Here is a 19618-nt window from a genome sequence, read left to right as displayed (position 1 = left end):
AATAGCTAAGATCAAAAATTCAGGTGACAGCAGATGCTGGCAAGGATGTGGAGAAAGAGGAAGACTTCTCCATTGTTGGTGAGATTGGTAGCTGGTACAACCACTCTGGAAATCAGTCTGGCAGTTCCTCAGAAACTTGGACATAGTACTACCCAAAGATCCAGCAATACCTCTCCTGGGCATATACCAAGAAGATATTGTAAGTGGTAATAAGGACACATGCTCCACTATGTTCACAGCAGCCTTATTTATAATAGCCAAATGCTGGAAAGAACCCAGATGTCCTTCAACAGAGGAATGGATACAGAAAATGTGGTACATTTACACAATGGATTACTACTCAGCTATTAAAAACAATGAATTTATGAAATTCTTGGTCAAATGGATGTATCGGGGAGATATCATCCTGAGTGAGGTAACCCAATCACAAAAGAAATCACTTGATATGCCCTCACTGATAAGTGGATATTAGTCCAGAAACTTTGAATACCCAAGATACAATTTGCCAAACACAAGAAAATCAAGAAGCAAGACCAACATGTTGATACTTCATTCCTCTTTAGAATAGGGAACAAAATATCTATGGAAGGAATTACAAAGAAAAATTTTGGAGCTAAAAAAAAAGGATGGTCCATCCAGAGACTACCCCAGCTGGGATCCATCCCATAATCAGCCACCAAACCCGGACACTATTGCATAAGCCAGCAAGATTTCGCTGAAAGGACCCTGATATAGCTGACTTATGTGAGGTTATGCCAGTGCCTGGCAAATACTGAAGTGGAAGCTCACAGTCATCTATTGGATGAAACACAGGGCCCCCATTGGAGGAGCTAGAGAAAATACCCAAGAGCTGAAGGGTTCTGCAACCTGATAGGTAGAACAACAATATGAACTTACCAGTACCCCTGAGCTCATGTTGCTAGCTGTATAGGTTGCAGAAGATGGCCTGGTTGGCCATCATTGGGAGTAGAGGCTCCTTGGTCTTGCAAAGTATGCCCCAGTACAAGGGAACACCAGGGCCAAGAAGTGGAAGTAGGTGGGTAGGGGAGCATGGGGGAGGGAGGGTACAGGGAAGTTTCGGGATAGCATTTGAAATGTAAATAAAGAAAATATCCAATAAAAATAAAAAATTACAAAATAAATAAAAAAAGAAAAATAATATTCAAAAAAAGAAAAAAACTATACCATTGACTTTTTGTGGTTTTCATTTCTGTGTGTGTGTGTGTGTGTGTCTCTGTGTGTGTGTGTGTGTGTGTGTGTGTGTCTAGAGAATGACGTTGGGTGTTCCCTCAATAAATTTTAAAAAAAGGGCAAATTATTTATTTTTCATTCGTATAGTATATTCTGTCCCTTTCCTTCCCCCAACCCTCTCCCCTCCACCTCCCCTTTCCTGAAATCTACCTTCCAGGAAGCACTACTACTCTCAGAAAAGCACAGGCCTCCCAGGAACATCAACCAAATACAGCATAACAGGGGGCAATAAAACTCAGCACATGTTATCATATCAAGGCTTGGACAAGACATGGCAGGTCAGTGGAGGAAAAGGGTCCAAAAAGTAAGCAAAACATTCAGAGAGAGCCTTGCTCCCACTGTTAGGAATCTTGCAAGAATGCCAGGCTATAAAACCATAACATAAATACATAGGACCTAGATCAGACCCGCACTGGGCCTCTGCACTCTGTGGTAACCCATGCGTCCTTGTCAGTTGATTCTGGTGTCATGTTCTTTCTTTCTCTCTCTCTCTCTATATTTTTATTTACATTTCAAATGTTATCCCCTTTCCTAGATTCCCGTCTGAAAATCTCCTATCCCCTCCACCCTCCCTCTGCTCCCCAACCCACCCATTCCCATTCCTGGTCCTGGAATTACCCTATCCTGCATTAAGGGGGAAAAATGAAGATTCTGGGAGGAAGAGAGGGACCTTGGAGGGAGAGAGGAAGGGGAGGAAATAAGGGAGGCAGTATCAGGTACTGGAAGGGATTGGAGAGAGGAACAGGAGGTTAAGAAATTGAAAAAAAATTACATGGGGAGTGGAAGGATGAGGAACAGGGAATAGACCCTTGAGGCTCTCAGACATCAGGGAGATAGAACCTGTAGAGACCACCTCCAATAGATAGGTATGCCTCCCCCATGTCCCCCAAACCCAAAGGCAACACCTGCCAAAGCTCTCTGTCAAGGAATTGTGCCATCCACCCATCTCAAAGATTTTAACCAAGAAATGTTCCTGAGAAAAGGAAGAACAGGGACAAGAAATGGAGCAGAGACTGAAGGAAGGGCTGTCCAGGGACTTCCCTACCTGGGGATCCATCCTGTCTTCAGACACCAAACCAGACACTGTTCCTGTGGTCAAGAGGTGCTTGAGGACAGGAACTTGGAGTGATGTTTCTTTGGGAGGTGTGGCCAGCAACTGACCATTGGAGCCAACTATTACACTGAGCTCAGGGAACTCATTGCAGGAGCTTGCAGAAAAGCTGGAGGTGAAGAGGGGAATGGAATCCTATTGAAAAACAAAATCTGCTGGCCTGACCACCCAGTACTCCTAGACACTAGACCACTAACCCAGGAGTGTATAAGCAGGGATCTATAACTCCAGATACATTGTAGAAGAGAATGGCCTAACTGAAAGCAATGGGAGGCAAGGCCCTTGGTCCTATGGAGGTTTGATGTTCCAGTGTAGTGGGTTTCTCAATCAGTAGGTCAAGAAAGGGAGGGTGGTTGAAGGAGAATCCTCATCCAGGCACAGTGGGGGCTGAGAGTGCAGATGTATTTTGAGGGGTTAGTGGAGGGTAACCAGGAAGTAGCATATCATGTGAGATGTAACCCAATGGAATGATTAATAAATACATTTTTAAAACACGCACGTAAACCAGGCATTTAATTTTACCAGTGAAGACTCAGTGGCAGTAGCCAGCTCAGAGAGTCAGTGAAAGCACCTAGCTGACCTTCCTACCCTGATGAACTCCCAGTAGGAAAGCAGTCTTTATCCTTCCCCATACTGTCTAAAATATCCATCAAGTTAAAGTCCTTCTTTCTAAGGCCAGACAGTGGTGGTTCATGTCTTTAATCCCTGCACTTGGGAGGCAGAGGCAGGCAGTTTTCAGAGTTCGAGGCCAGCCTGGACTACAGAATGAGTTCCAGGACAGCCAGTGCTATACAGAGACATCCTGTCTCAACCCCCCCTCCCCCAAAAAGGCCATCCTTTTGTTTAATTATATTCATTCCCTTTCAACTGGTTAATTGCTCTACTTCTGGACATGGTGTTGACTTTAATTTGCTTTGCAATATATGTGAGTGATAGGGATGAACCACAGGACCAAAATGTATACTGAACAGAAAGCTCTTGGATTACAGGTCTGTGCTAGGGCTGAGCTACACCATAAAAAGGTGTTTTTCTTTTTTCTTTTTCTTTTTCAGGAATTAACACAATCTTGAGGTTTACAATGTGACCAAATATCCTGCAGCATAGATTAACCATAATCCCTTTCTTTTAGAAATCAAGCTCTCTGACAAGTGTCCTGGTAGTTTCCAGGCATGTCTGAGTGCATCATCATGGGAACACGATGATTCCTAGGACATCAGAAATGGGGTCTTGAAACAGTTTAAAAGGCAAAAGAAACCTAAAAAGCACCAAGCCACCCCTGATCCTTATCATAAGGGATAAATTCCCCTTCCCCCTTCTCACATAATTTATGGCAAGATATCACCATTCTTGACCTTGGCTCAGTGTCCTATGTGCTGCTGAATGGAAGTGTTTATGTCCAAGGGTCAACAAACAATCCAAAGAAACACTGAATTCAGTTAAACACGGAAGGTTTATTAAATGCACACCCCATGACAGAACAACCAGGACAAAAGCTGAAAACTGTATGCTAGATATTTCTTAGGGCCAGCTCCATGAAAAAAAACCACAAAGAGCTCATGCACAAGGAATGGAAATGCTGCCCTTACTCAAGCTGATTTAAACATAATAGTTCATATTGACCTTGAAGTTGAAAGGTCTTATGTGAAACATATAGATGTGGAAATTTATAAGGTTAACAGACCTCAGATCTCCACTCCTTTTTCATCTTTGTTGACTGCAACAAACTGCATTATCCTCGGCTGGTTCAACTCCCTCTTAGGAGCTTTTCTTATCATGTATACCATGGCTCTGGCATTTTTAACGTCTTTGAGTCTCCAAGGTAATTTCAATGATACAGCTTCTTGTTTCAGTGTCTGGGATTCCACTTGAACTTTTGGGCTCCTCCTAAGGGCTGGCATCACTTATACACCTCTGACCTCTGTAGCACTCTAAGTTCAGGTTGATCCACTCCACTACAGCTGCTGTTCTTGGTGATCATCCCATGGTACTGACAAATCCAATACACAAGGGTGTTCCACTCAAACTAGGCTTCACCAATAGCCTCTCATAGGCTCTCTTCATGGTGCCAAGCCTCAAATCCTTTTCATGACACCCTCAGTCCTGGGCCATCAACTACAGCTGAGGCTATACCTTCTCCAATGGTCTTCCATGATCTCTCACAATGCCAAGCATCAGCTGTTCTTCATGACACCTCATGCCTTCCAAACCAGTGCCACCTGGGTGACTCTTCCACATTACCAAGTCCAGAAGCTGCATGAAGTACAACCTTGCCTGTCTCTGAAACACAGCTTCTTTGTGCTCTAAGAAAACAATTCCCATATTTCAATTCAGTGATGCTGGTCTCTTCTTAATCATTGCTAATATCTTAGCTCCAGTTAACCCGAATCAAATGTCCCAGTAGTTCCTTCCATTCCTAAGTCTAGAGCCAGAGCCACATGGCTGAAGGTGCCGAGTTCGGCTGCTTACAGGAACTAGAACATGACCCTCTTGTACTATTACATTTTCACTGGCTTTGTTTTCCAAATCCTTCACTGCCTAAGCTAGGCTATCCTGGTTCTTGCCCTGTAGATTGACCTTGAAAGGCATAGATCAACATGCCTGTCTCCTGGGATTAAAGGTGTGCATCACCATGCCTGAATCTAAATTTAGATGGGTAGAGTCTGACCCCAAGGTCCCACTTCCTTAATCTGTTATCTCCTAACATAGGATTTGCTCCATTTCACGTCCTGGTGCCCCTTTAATACTCAAACCATGTATTTCATATTTTTCCTTTCTAAGCTTGCTATGCTTGTTAAAACTTAACTTTCTAATACTTAACCAGAGAACAAAGTCTCTGCTGGGCTTTTCTGAAACTTCCCTTGTCAATGCAATTAATCTGAGGCTCTTCACCTTAGTCTCAGGCAGACTTGTCAGTCTAGGACAAAAACTAGCCACATTCTTCATCAAAATATGACAAAAACAGTCTTTCTGCCACATTCTGAAATTCTTCTCCTTTGAAATCTCTTGGGCCAGGTCAACACAGTTCAAATCACTCCCAGCAACAAAGTCTTCCATATTCCTACTAGGATGACCCATTAAGCCACTTTTAAAGCATTCCTCTGTGTTCCAAATCCAAAGTCCCTAAATCTACATTCTTCAAATGAAAGCATGGTCAGTCCTATCCCAGCAATGCCCCATTCCCTGGTACCAACCTCTGTCTTTTTTTTTTTTCAAACCTGTGCTAGAAAGTGTTGTTTGATGCCTTCTAGATCACAGGCCTGCCAGGCCCATGAAGAAGCCACTTTATCTTCTAATAAGTAAAACACTCTAGAGTCCAAATTCCTGGCTTACAACTATCTGGTAGAGCTGGTGGAAAAGCAGGAAGGGACATGCTTTCCCAAGTCCAGAACTTAGGCCACCAGAGTGAGAGCAGCCTGTCCTATGGCTGCAACACCCAGTAAAGCCCCATGACAGCACCGTCCAATCAACTGTGAAATGAATGCTGAGGAGGACATGTTGTCTCCGAGGCCAGCTGCAGAGGAAACAAGTTAAGTGTCATATATAAGCTGCAGTCTTCAGGGTCTCTTCTCCAAGTTCCTCAGGCATTCAGTGAGACCTGACTGTACAAAGACAGAGACTCTTCCAGTACACTATGCTGGCCGTATCTGGGAAGGACTCCCAACTCCTCCATGTACCCACCTGACTGTCCCACTATATATACAATACAGTCACCACAAAAAAAAAATAATAATTTTAATTTGGCAACATGAAACTTCTGAAAACTGGACCAGCTCCAAAAACATTAATACTAAAGTAGTCCCTTCACCAAATATATACCTGAGATTAGTTGCTCATGAAAGTTTAAAGACACCACTCCAGCATTACATGTACACTCCACCCAAGTTTAAATTGATTTTCCCTGGACAAGAGTCTTGGGATTTGGAGAAGCCAGCAAGAACTCCAGGTATATTGCTGTGGGTAAGTTTGTCAGCTGTGCAGATGATCCCAGCTACAGGCCAGCCATTCATCTAAAGAGTGTGACCCTAAGGCTTATACTGTTCAGCTCTGAGGAAGGCTTGATTTACAGTGAAGAGGTGTAACCAGAAGACAGGACAGAGATGTACAGCATTCATTCCTCCAAATCCGCCAGGCCTGACTTATGGTCTCCACAAGCAGCCGTCCACTTCCTTAGGGCTTAGGTCCTCCCTAGACTAGCTCTGATCCAGAGGAAGTATTGGGATTTTACGAGTCAGCAACTGTTCTGGTGACTCCACAGGCGCCCAGGTCTTTTGGAATAAGGACTGTGACTGGACTGGATGCATTTGCAATCCCGTTGGTCTGTGTACTTCTTGAAATGTGCCTCTTAATCTGCTTCAAGTGCCAGTCTGCTCCATCATCGAAGCCTGAAAGTGACCTAGGCCCTCTTTGTGACAGAAGTTGAGGGAACGCTCTGGAGAGGGGCCCTTGGGTTGGGTGGCTACTGGGTGGGGATGTGGATGGGCAGGCACAGAGGATGGGTATGCCCTGGGGTTAAAATGACTGGCTGATCACTGAGGAGTGTATGGAGACCCTGTCTGCAGCATCACACTGTGGGGTGGGAGAGCAGATGAACCAAAAGTCATTCCTGAACTCAGAGATGGTGGTGGAGTTCCATAAAGATAGACACTGGTTGACAGTGAGTTCTGCCACTTGGGAGCTGCATCATGGTTGTCGAGATCTAGAATTTTGGGGGACTCTCTGGCCTCTCCACAGATTCATCCATCTTTTCTTCTTCTGGACCAGAATTGTGTCCATCAGGAGGAACAACCTTAGCAGTCACTGCATCCATTTGAGTTGGAGGAGTTAAGGCAGAATTTAGTGACTCACAACCTTGCAGACTAGTCAGGACATTCTTCTCTGGGAAGAGGGAGCATGGAGGGTGACTCCCTGGGGGTCCACTTTGGCTTCTCTGGGAAGGGAGAGATCTCTGCCAATCAGAAAAGCCCTGTGGACATGTATAATGAGGAGTCCTCTGATAGGGGTGGTAGGAAGGCAGAGAAGAAGGCTGGTAGGCATATCTCATTCCTTGCTGAGGATGGTACCTAGGAAAGAGTCCAGGTTGGGGACCATTATCCTGGAACCCCCTGGGAGGAAAGGACTGAGGCTGTGATCCTGAGGACTTTCCTCCCATCATAGAGCCCAAGCCTTGCAAACTTGGACTCATAGAGTACTGTGTAGCTGAGTTAGAGTATTCTATGCCAGGCATGTATAAGGGAGAAAACTGGTTCACCTTGCCAGCCATCCAACCGGGATCTGTGCAAAGAGATGTAGTAGCATTCGGTCCTATGCATAGCATGGCTTCTTGCAATGTTTTACCCCTGGGGCAGATTGGCTTTTCTAGACCACTACCATCAAGGCCCTTCCCCTCTGACCTACAGGGAGATGCTTCACCAAGGACCTCATTTTTAGGTAGATTCCCCATCTCTGCCACTATGGAGAAGTCTCTCAAACAGCCTTGCACAGCTGGGCTGCTGTAGCTATTGTCCAAAGGCCAGGTGTTCTTGTTCTTTGATGTGTTAGAAGTGTCTGCAGAGTCTGAAGCATCACTATTGAGTCAGAAGTACTCTGTTTCCCTTTCTTGTGGTGAGCTTTGCCTGGTACCGCTGGCTTGCAAGGGAGGTGCAGGGTGAAGTAGTTGTTTGAGGTATACCCCCTCTGAAGAACAAATGCTTGCTGCTTTCTCTTCATGTCCAGGCAAAGGCTCTGGGTCTTCCTCAGGCTCTTGTGTTTCAGTCATCTCCTGTGTACTCCCAGGGTTGTCCAATGCAGTCTCGGGCTCTGACACACATACTGATGACGAATGAGCTACCTTTGGAGAGGGACCAGTTATTGGGGAGGAGTGCGCTGGAGGGGGGTGGTAAGGCATACCTGGGGGAAAGACTCCGGAGGGGAGCTGCTTCATGGCAATCATTTCAGGGCTGTCCATCATGGATTCCCTACTTGTGCCCCCCGGGGCACCTGGGAGGGCCCTCTGAATCCAGGACTTGGTGCTGGAGTTGGAGGTGTCTGCAAACCATGTCCATCAGACTTACAGGGTGGCTGCATATACCCTGAGGAAGGAACACCATGAGGTAGAAAGCTTGACTGTTTAGTCCACTGGTTTGGTGGGATAGGTAGTCTCATCACTTTCGGCCATCCATCACATGACCAATGGTATGAGGGTGGTGAGAGGGTCCTGGACCCAGGTGGGGCTTCTCAACTGGCCCCAAACATCCAGGGTTTACAGTACCATGGTTCCCATTCCAAACAGCAGGGTGTCCTCGATTTAGATACTTGTATGAATGATAAATATGACCAGGAGGAATTTCAGACCTTTCAGGAAAGTCTGGGGGTCGGGCTGGAGTCCCACCATGCCGAGAAGGAATAAATCCTGCCTGGAATGGAGCTGGTGGATACATGTTTCCAACTTGACTGGGACAATTCATCTGCCCAAGCTGTAAGGATGGGACATGTGACACCATATTGGAAAGGTCTGAAGCACTGAGCAGGGATCCCCAATGGTTACTAATTCCAACTGGAGACTGTATAGCAAAGGTTGGGTGTTGCAAGGGCTCCTCTGGGGGCACCTCTGGAATTCGAGAGGAGCCATGTAAGTTGATGGGTTTTGATCCTTGAAGAGAGCCAAACGTTCCTGGTGCTGCTGGCTTCATCTGGTTTAAAAGGGATGCATGACTAGGCACCCTACCACAATGCAGGGGGAAAGAAAAGCCTTGGCCATTTGATGTGCCGACCTCTGGAGGGAGTTGTATGGAACTGCTGCTCTGATTGTCCCCTGAGGAGGCAGCTCAGTGTGCTGCGGGCAATGATTTTCCCCCATTCTTTACTGGTGGCTGTTTCCTGCTCTACACTTCTGTGTTTCTTGAGAGAGTCCAAACATGGCTTCCACTATTTCTACCAGACTGACTCCTTATTTTTTAGCATTTTTCATCCTCTTTGATCCAAAATTCTTCATCTGTGTCTCCATCTTCACCAGGAAAGTGTTTTGTCATGGCCCAATGGAAACACTGCTCTAAATTGTCAGACATCTTGGTATATTCATTACTGTCACCATTGTATTTTCGGCAATTTTTGAACATGGTCTTCGTGACATTTACAAATTCCTCCTGGTAAACTATGAACCTCCATTTAATTTCTTCTCCATGCTTGAAATATCCATGGGGGTCTTAATAATCTGGTAATAGTTGGGGGCATAAGATTCATCCACAGGTTCCAAGAAGGGCCAGGAATTCTTGTGAGCCTTCGCCACATCTAGAACTTTTACATGGCTGTGAAATCGTCATCCAATTCAAAGAGGTACTTGGTCTTCTTCAATTCCCTTATAGGAGAATTCAGATCCAAATGGGAAAGTTCTGGGGGTAGCTCCTTGCCTTTAGCCAATAGCCATGCTCATTCTTCCCTGAGCTTTCTCTTCTTAGCCCAGACTTCCACTGCCTTGACCTTTTTCCTCCTTTTCCTGCATTCTCTCCTCCTTTAACATCTGATCTTTCTCCTTCTTCTGCACTGCAAGAAAGATCGGTCGTTCCTCCTCCTCCCACCTGTGCTTCTGTTTTTCTATCTTGGTGAGCATGGGAGTTTCCTCTAGCTTGATGAATTGGATGGGCAGGTGGACAGATATAAACCTGTGTTGCAGCTCTGGCTTTGTGCCCTGTGGACATTTTCCCTTCTGAGCAATCATGTTGCAGATTTCAGGCAGGAAGTCCTGCTAAGGAGCTTGTAGAGTTGCTGCTCTTGGAGAGAGGTCGGCTCTCAGGAAGCTCTCAGTAACCTGTCTCCATTCTTCTGTTAGACACAGGATCCACCAAGTACCTTGGCCTGCCCCTCCGGATCCATTTCTTTTGTGTAGGTCAGACGTCAAGGAGTTTTCTTCCTGCTTTTCACTGGATATAATCTCCTCCTGTAGTTTTTTTTTTTCCTTTTGCAGGCCTTCCTCTTCTTTTGTCTGTTTTTCCAGGAACATTTGAGACATTTTTTTTTTTGCCTTTCACTTTCCCTGCTCAAGGAGAGTTCTCCATTGGACCTTCCGTGTACTAGGTCTTCTTTGTACATTTGTGTCCCATAGAAGTACCAGTACAGTGCACCTGAATTGTCTTCACCTAGAGGTTCAACTCGGAGACTGTCTGCATCCAGACCCTTGAGAAGATCAAAGACATCATCTGCAACAAGCGGGTAATCACAGAGGAGATGCAGGATCTCTACTCATGTACGCAGAGGAAGGTTTGAAAACTGGGATCTCTCAGAGGATTGGGCTTTCCTTCTTCAAGCTCACAACCTTAGTTAACAATATCTTCCAAGTAGCTGTGGAATGTCTGAGACGTGATACCTCTTCGCTAATAGCAGCCTTGAAGCAGGCAGGCAATCAGATCACTGATAAATACCAAGTCATCTCTGTGAAGAGCTGCCTCTAACTCCTCGATCTCGAAGTTGAGCAGGCATAACGCCTTGTGAAAGAACAAGCAGAATTGTGCGATGGCTGGGACTTCCCACCAGGAGCAGAGCATGCCCAGCATGGCCATGCAGCCTTCCTCTGGGCACATCTCCCTGCTGTGATTACTCACTCACTCTTGCTTGCTTCAATCTTGCTTGCTAGCTCCAACTCTGGCCATAGGGCAGCGCCTCTCACTCAGCAAATGGCAGCTCCCTCAGCTTAGCAAGAGCTCAAGCAGAGGCGGGCCAGTACAGGGGTAGTGCAATGGGGGAGTAGCTTGCAAACTCGCTCAAGCAGCCGCATGCTTGCCCCCTCCCTCAATGGCTGTCCCAACATCTGACTTAGTTATGGTTTTACTGCTGGGAACAGACACTATGACTAGGGCAAGACTTATAAAAACATTTCATTGGGGCAGGCTTACACGTTCAGAGGCTCAGTCAATTATCATCAAGCATGACGGCATTCACACAGGCATGGCAAGAGCAGAGCTGAGAGTTCCACATCTTCACCCAAAGGCTGCTAGTAAAAGACCCATTTCCAGGCACCTAGGATGAGAGTATTAAGCCCACAGACACATTGACATGCCTACTGCAAACAGGTCACACCTATTCCAACAATGCTACCCATCCTAATGGTGCCACTCTCTGGTACAAGAGTATACAAACCATCACAACTTGGAAGCATATTATGGCAAAAGCATGAAATAGACTGACGGCTGCCATGTAACAAATTTCCTACAGATATGGTAAGGGGGCAAGCCTTACCAGAGAGAACTTTGTATCATTAGGAAAGATGTCTGCATGATGTTAGCATGTTTATACAAGGTCCATGGCCTCAACAGGAGCACTTTCAAGGAGGACAGAGAATGTGTGTTTTACTTGAAATAAAGGGCTTCAGCACTGTTGCTCAGACTGGTCGGTGCCGATTTCACCTCACTCTATCCATGCAGAGGAACCCAAGTTGTCCTCCCACCTTCCTTTTGAGCAAGGTATAGGCACAAAAAGACCAGGACGCAGAGCTGGTGTCCAATTCCTCAGATATGCTCAATTATCAACAAATGTTTAAACAAATACAGTGTGGTCACTTATTATTGATAGTCTTCACATCTTACTGAGGGCACCAATTGCTTGACTACAACCAACTCTCTAAAAAGTCTGCGCCCTGGGACATATATCAAGATCAATCTGGCATGGAGGTGCATGCACACTTTCCTGTACTGAACATAGAAAGGTGGAGGTAGAAGTTTGATGTATGGTAAATTGGCCACCAAGTTCACATTGTGTTCCTGGATTTCATCTCAGGACAAGGATGTGGAGAGTCTCTGATGGCTTCTGCCTAGCCACTTGAAAGGTTCTCTGAGCTTTGGCCTCAGCACTTAATACTTCCTGCTGGGTCAGCAACACTAAAGGAAGATAAGATTGTCATCAGCACCGTATCACACTACCAACAGTGGTTATTAATCAGTTGTTCAGATGATGATACTCACTTAAATTTTTTCCTAATATGGGCTAAGGGAAACAGAGAACATAGTCCTTAGAATGGAAAGATCATTCTCACTTCTCCATCTTCCCAGAAAGAAAGACTGGAAGGGAGAGAATGGTAAGTTCTTTATAATAGAAAAGACTTGGTAACTGAGGCCTTTGATGTAGCCTGTGATTCGGTGTTGTTTTCTGAAACAGGGTCTCAAATACCCCATGTGGACCAAGTTAACCTTGAGCTCAGACAATTCTGCTTCCACTTTCCTATATTTGAGCTTCCAAGTGGGGCCTCCAAGTACTGTGGAAACATAACTAGTCATTGTGAGAGACCTGGATAATCTAATGCTAAGGCATGTACAGCACAGTATAGCAAAAGTCATTGATTTCTATGTCTGCCCCCTATTTCAGATAGTTGCTGTCATATGACAGCCAATCATCAACAGAGAAAACAACTTGACTCAGCAAAGTCATGGTGTCCACATTCTGTTGTGTTCTGTATGAGGTTTGTTAATCTTACAATGGTACATAAACCATTCCATGGGACCCCTCAAATTAAGGGTCAATATGCAGTTATATCTAAAATGGCCTGATCCGAACAGAGCACTGGATACTTCCCTAACTTTAAATGAACTAATTTTGTTTTTTCATTTGTTTTTGTTTGTTTGGTTGGTTTGGTTTTTGGTTTTTTTTTTTCTGTCTTTATAATTTAACAAAGATAGATTTTTTGAGCTATGGCTCAGGCACAAATCCTGAGCAATGGTTCTGATCAATCAACTTTAGGGTCTGCATTTAATGAATCATTCATGTTTGACGGAAATTGGGTTTTGTGTGGTTTGTGGGGCCAAACATGAACCCAAATACAAGATGCTAGGACCTTGCCCAGTCAACTAACCTATGTCTATAGTATTACCCTATACTTTCTGCCTGCACATCCGCACCTCTGTTGAATATATTATTTATTTCATACAGAAACTCATGGTCTAGCACACAGAGGGCTATAAGCAATACTGATCGGTGAGATTGGTGCAGTGAGAAAAGCCCCCACACAATCTGATGGTCACACATTGGTGGCTCCATATTTCAGTTTCCTTTGCCAAAAGATCTCTAGAATGTTGTCAGAAGCATGATGACTGCATGTCTCCCTCCTAAGGGATCTTGAGGCAAATTTCAAATGCTAAACACAAGGCTTCATGAGTGTGGTCCCTAACACACACCCACACTGCAACCAGCCCTGAAGGCTCAACATGGATGAGATTTCATGCACCTGTATATGATTAGACAGGAGTAGATTTTGGCTGCATATTCAAACTGGTATAATTTCTCACTAAGTTTTAATGGCTCCTATTGCTAATTGAGGAAAATTTAAGGTAGGATGAGATATTTCTGAGAAGGGTTTGGAAAGGAAACACAGAGTTAGATACATAGGAATTACTTAGGTGTGGCCAATCAAGCCTAGAGCAAACCCTGGCTTTGGAAGGAGGATGTGCTCAATGGCTATGCCCCAGGAAAGAGCAGCTCAGCTTCCTGTCAGTACAGGGAGAACATTAGCAGGGAACCAAAGGCTTTATGTAGTCCATGACATCAGCAGTCCCTTCTTGGACATTCTATTGTCTCCTGGAGAGTTCTAAGCAACCTCTGTGATGTCACCAGTGTTGTAGTTACAACAAGCTGACTGAGATTTCTCAGTCAGAGACTGGACATTGCAGTGATGGCCCTGCTTGCCCGACTTGGTAGACTTTTTCAGAGAACCAATGTGGATGAGAGAGAGACCAGAGAGGGGAGGAAGGATGCTGGCCTTCCATCTGAGAGTAATGAAGGACGAAGGAGGTGGACTTGGCGAATGAGGAGTAAGTCCTGGGAAGTGGATGTTGAGCTTCCTGGTAGGGGTGGCCTGAGCTGGCCTTTCTAGTAATGTGGAACTGGAGACTCTGGGTAGCAAAAAAACTTCCATGGTTATCACAATTCTTGAATCATCAAGGATTTCAGAACAGTACTTTTCCATCCCCTAAGGCAGGAGTTGGCAAGGTCAAAGCTGTTAGGCTATGAACTTCAAGTCTTGACTTGCACTGGGTATTGTGGGTGTTACTTGGGGACAGAATGAGACCATCAGGAGTGACAGCGGGTCTAAGCTATGCCAGTTTGAGGGAGGGAATACCTGCATTTCAGTCCATGTCTTCTTTAAGCTCCTGTAGTTATCTGACATTAGTCACAGGGAGAGAATGGTGCTCCAGACCATGATGTCATGTTCTCAGAACTACTCTGACCTCCTGTTTGTGACAGTTCCTACCTTACCTTTCTTTATCACCAATTGTGGGTGGCAGCCATTTCTATACTGTAAACAAAGAACAAGCAGTTGATAGACCCAGAGGGGGATTCTATTTTTATTTCTGGGATGTTTTGTGTTTCAGGGTGGAAGTTGATCAATGTGATGAACATATTCTCCCCCTGCCTGACTTATTAAGCCAATTCCTTGGCTTAGAGTAACAGGTTGGATATCTGAGCATCCACAAGATCTCAAATACTTTTAATAGTGAATTTGTAGTCTGACTTGTGAAAGCACAGGGCTCTGAAGCCAAGTTGTTCCCTGAAGAAGACATCTCTCTGGTCCTCATAAGCACGTTTAAGGGGGAATGAGGATACATCTGGCTACTTACATCACCTGATCTCTCTAGAGTGATGGTAGAACTGAGATCCACTCAGAAGAAATCTCATGCTGGGACCAATCTCTTGGTGGTGTCACTAGGTTACAGGCCTTTTTCCTTCTCTTTGGTAAGTCCACATTCTTTGCATTCTCACATCAAATATTCTCATATTCATCTACCTACAGTGGCTCACAGACAGACATCATCCCCTATACCTGTCATGAGCAAGGAGCAGTTTGAGAAGGAAGAGAACGAGCTGATCAAAGAGATCCAGCTCACTACCCAGGAGACAAATGAGCTGAGAGATCGCCTGATCTATGTGACCGAGGGATCCATGAACAAGAGGTATACGTTGCTCCATACCTGTGGTGTCATTCCGGGGTCTGCAATGCCTCCTTCATCTTATGCTTTTAAAGGGGTGGGTTCTAGGAAGCTATACCACCAGAATATAACTGGGCCTCACTTCATGCCCCTATATACTTATTAGAGGAGTGGCCACACCTGAAGTTTTGTCAGGATTAAGAAGGGAAATAGACTCTTCTGCTCCCTCCACTTGAAAAGAGGAACTTGGAATCTGAGTGAAGAACTCAGGGAAAGAGGCAGTGATGATTTCCTAGGGTTCATTTGGAAAGCCTTTGACAGGAGGTTTCTAGGTGATGTGTGTTTGTAGTTGTGTTTTTACTTGTCTCCCACGTGATTGAGTGCTGGCACCTCCAGGTAGCAGCTGGAGGGGCCTGGTCCCACATGGTTCTTCTCAGTGCTTGATTAGAATGCCTGAAGTTCATGCCTGTTCCTCTTTGTCTGTGTGCCTTATACTCTGAGGCAGTAATGTTGCATGCATTACTCTACCTCTCATTGTGTTCCCTTTGTCTCTGTCTCTCTTTCTCTTTCATTCTCTCACTCTTTGTTTCTCCATCCTGTGTATAGGTCTAAGTCTGTGAGTCTATGTGCATGCACAGGTACAGACCTGTGAATATGTTTTGTATGTTTTTATTTCTCTCCACAATTTGGAATCTAGGGGTAGGTGTTTTGGCCTGAGGATTTACTTACCTAAGAGTATCCAGGTGAGGTGGGTCCTGAGGCCTGGTAGTCCCCACTTTAAATAGCATTGCACTTTGACTATGTTGTCACATGTGTTAGTACTTTTGTATTTTGGGGGCAGATTATAAATCTGTGGTGATGTCTGGACTCATCTCCAGAATTATATATAATAACTGTCTCTACAGTATTAGGTATCCAGGATTTAGAATCCCTTTTATGGAAACAGGGGAAACACCATCACAGCTGTTTGGTGGGTAAAGACCTGTAGCCTAGACCCCTGAGAACATAACTGCTTAGTCTGCCCTTCAGACCTACTGAGTAACGCAGGGAGCCAGGGCACCCTCAATCTAGATGCCTAGCTTCTGGTGTTCAGGGGCCAGGATAGCCAGTTTCCCAAGGTTAAGAAAATCCCAGCATTTAGAATGCAGTGTGTGGTTTCCATGGCTGCAGTAGTCCAGGACCCAGCCTGAGTTCATGTGTTACTAAAAGCCTAAGTTTATGGAGTTCTGTCTTCCTGGGGCCAGGCCCTACCACAGGCCAAATGGACACTATAAAGAACTGAAATTAAAGGAGAAGGAGATCATGACATTCCTACATGAATTAGAGAACAAGAACATGGAGGCCCGAGAGAACAAGCAGGAGCTCAAGAAGGAGATAAATTTCTATCGGTAAGTACTTGTCTGGGAGGCCAACACTTGTGAAATGGTCATTTCTGCCTTCCTTTGTTTCTGGTCGGGAGACTGCAGGTCTGGTTCTATACTTTATGCTTTTTAGGCATCAGTGTCCCTTGGATTTTTGGACTCAGTTTTCCTAGGTCTCTAGGAGACTGTTACCACTGCCAGTGTTCTCCAGGGTTCTCAGGAGCCTCTAAACAGAAAAGTGATTCAGATCATCAGAAGGTTATTATGTTGTACTGGGCCTGTGGGGCTCAGGCAGGGTTTTACAGAGCTAAGTGAGGTGTAACACGAGGATAGAGCGCCCTCCCTTTGGTTCTAATGACTACCCTGATTGTAGTTGCACCCTACTAATTGGTATTGTCCCAATGCATGGGCTGTCATGAGTAGATGGAGATCCCTGTTTCTTTTGGAAAAACATGGACCCTTTTTGGTGTTTGGACTGCAGCACAAATTTCTTCTTCCATGAAATGGCTATTTGCTCTTTGTACAGCTGTCATGGATGTATCCTGGTGGATTGTATTAGGTCTTCACAGGAATCAGGGTACATGTCAGGTTAATGGGACCTGTAAGTAGAAATGGGAGGAGGAGGCTGCAGGAACTTACCATGCAGAGTGTGTTTCCAGTAACCTGCACAGCCGGCTCCTGCTGGAGAAGAATCTCATAAAAAAGAAGTTGGCAATATTGCAGCAGGAGAAGAAGGAAGTACTGGCTGATTGGGCCGTCATTCGTCAATGTTTGATGGAGTTGAACCTGAGTGGTACAGAAGAACAGGAGAAGACCAACAACCTGGAGACTAAAGAACATCAGGTAGGGACAAACAATTCGGCCAGGCTATGACTATCTGATAATTGGCACAATAGAATCTATCTTTGCTTCCTCCCACCAACTTTCTAATCCATACTTCCAAGCAGCCGCCCTCCTCATGGAATGTAGCTGTTCTTTGCTCTTTTTTCACACAAGTATTCTGGGAAGTTAGCCTCTTGTGAGACTCTGAATTAGCCTCTTTGGAGGCACTATTATCACTGGCAAGTGAACCTTTCAACTCTGCTTTAGTCTGCAGTCCACTCAGGGTGACAGGTGAATAACATGTCACATTCTTGCATGCATGTCTTCAGATAGGTGGAATGCTATGTGGAGGTTTGAGTGAATTCTGGGTCCTATCGGCAGATTTCATATCAGTAATTTCAGTTTGAATATTAATGTTGACTGTCCAGTAAAGATGAGGTAGTGGGAGATAAAGGTCTGACAGCTGCCATGCCTTTCCCCACCATTCCTGTGTCTTAGTAACTGCCTTCCTTTCCCAGGTCTCAGAAACTGCTAGAGAGCTGGGATTGGCCACAGCTAAAGAAGAGACCATCTTGCAAAATGCATTGTCATGCCAGGAGGCCCCTGCTAACCCTGATTTCCAGCATCCAGAATCTTCCTCAGATGAATCTTCCTCAGATGAATCTCTTTATATCACATGTCCTGAGTGGGAATAGGCCCTAACTAGGAAGCCATGGCTGATTCAGGGTGTTATTGCCTTTTCTCTTCAGATAATTCCTCTTGGCAGAGAACGGAGGTGAGACTGCACTGCTAACAAATGTCCAAGAGGAGTAACAGGCTATAGGTCTGTGCTGCTAAAAGTGAAGAAAAAAGATGAACAATAATTTTTTTATAGTTTTGTTTGAAGTTTTCATTTTTTGTTCTTAGAGTTGTTGATATTTTATTTAGAAGTTATATGTTCTTATTCTTTTATTTCATTGTTTATTTTTGCCTTTATCTCTATATTAATTGAAATTGTAAAACCTATTTTTTAAAAATTCTATTTCTTATGCAAAAAATGGATTTGCAAGTCGTGACTTTTGAGACCATCTTCCTTATTCAGGTTTTCTATCCCCTGCTGTAGACCTAGAACTCACATCCAGAGATGGATTTTGTAAGTTCAAGACAGCCAGGGCTATATAGTAAAGTCATAGCCACCTAGGGGTATACAAGGTGATGAACTTTTGTGTATCAATAATTTTATTTACCCCATGGACACACACTTGGTGATGTAATCACTGCCATACTGCATCCATGGTGTCATGAATTCTCATACTCCTAACATATAGCACTGTGTAACACACATTCATTCATGATCCTGTGAACCAGATACTGAGGAATATACAATCATTGTTCTAGAGCTGCTGAGGATATAAACACATTCAGAAAGGAATACAAAATAAATCAGGAAGGCCAGAGCCATATGCCTCAGTTTACTTGCAACAGAGCATCAGTGATTGAGGCGAACAATAGCTTCCCTTTGGTTCTGGCCTGAAAAGGTCAGAGACATTAACTGGGAGAAAGTTCAGGGGTCGTCCCTCCTGAAAGGGAGGGATGTCTAAACATGGCTTTCTGTGAGCCAGAGTTTTTCCTTGTTTCTAGTCAAGAGTTAATATTTACCCGGAGAGGAAAATGTCCTTGGGTCTGCAGATAACAGTTTCTTCTTGTGAAGTTTGTTCTCTTTCTGAGGAAATGACTCCAAAAATGATAATATTGTCTGCCCGGTGCAACTATGTAAAAAATGTTATTTTTTGGGCCTAATTGGCAAAGTCATAACCCGTGTTTTTAAGCTGTAGAAATCAGTAAAGCTTTGCTTCTTGCCACAGAGCATTAGTCTGTCTGTTTCTTTAAGGCATTCACAAAGCTCATCTTCGTCAAGTGATAACCACACAGCAGACATAATGACCTTCCATTTCTTGCTGGGAAATAGCTTTTAATAGATTCTGTTGTCCTTGACCATAAACTTGCTTTGTTTTGCTGTTGCTGATTAGACTTATGTTGAACATTTATGTGAATGGGTGTTTTTCCTACTGAATATAATACTGTATGTGGCTCCTCCTGAGGGACATTTCCCTCAGAGCATAGATGGAATCACAACCATTCCTGGAGATGATTGTTAGGTACCATGTGGGTCTTCTTCTGAGTAGCAGATGTTCTAACCTGTCAGGCAT

General features: G+C 44.6%; 1 protein-coding gene across 1 annotated transcript; it reads left to right on the top strand.

The window, feature by feature from the left end:
* The first annotated feature begins 13991 nt into the window (after nucleotides 1–13991).
* LOC146999628 (disks large homolog 5-like) lies at nucleotides 13992–18149 on the top strand. The gene is made up of 5 exons (XM_085834479.1): nucleotides 13992–14130; nucleotides 15111–15270; nucleotides 16491–16634; nucleotides 17267–17450; nucleotides 17948–18149. Exons 1-5 carry the CDS (start codon nucleotides 13992–13994, stop codon nucleotides 18122–18124), a joined length of 804 nt encoding a protein of 267 aa, XP_085690605.1. The 3' UTR covers nucleotides 18125–18149.
* Nucleotides 18150–19618: the final 1469 nt, after the last annotated feature.

This window comes from Mus caroli, unplaced genomic scaffold (assembly GCF_978045245.1).
Source record: "Mus caroli unplaced genomic scaffold, Mus_caroli_1 scaffold_274, whole genome shotgun sequence".
In the NCBI taxonomy this organism is placed as follows: Eukaryota; Metazoa; Chordata; class Mammalia; order Rodentia; family Muridae; genus Mus; species Mus caroli.
This window is presented reverse-complemented; position numbering and strand designations above follow the sequence as displayed.

Excerpts from the sequence above, each read along its gene's own strand:
- LOC146999628 (XM_085834479.1), top strand. The coding sequence starts at position 13,992 with ATGGCCCTGCTTGCCCGACTTGGTAGACTTTTTCAGAGAACCAATGTG. Across the intron at positions 14,131-15,110 it reads GTGGACTTGGCGAATGAGGA|TGGCTCACAGACAGACATCA; the intron begins GTAAGTCCTGGG and ends ATCTACCTACAG. Across the intron at positions 17,451-17,947 it reads TGGAGACTAAAGAACATCAG|GTCTCAGAAACTGCTAGAGA; the intron begins GTAGGGACAAAC and ends TTCCTTTCCCAG.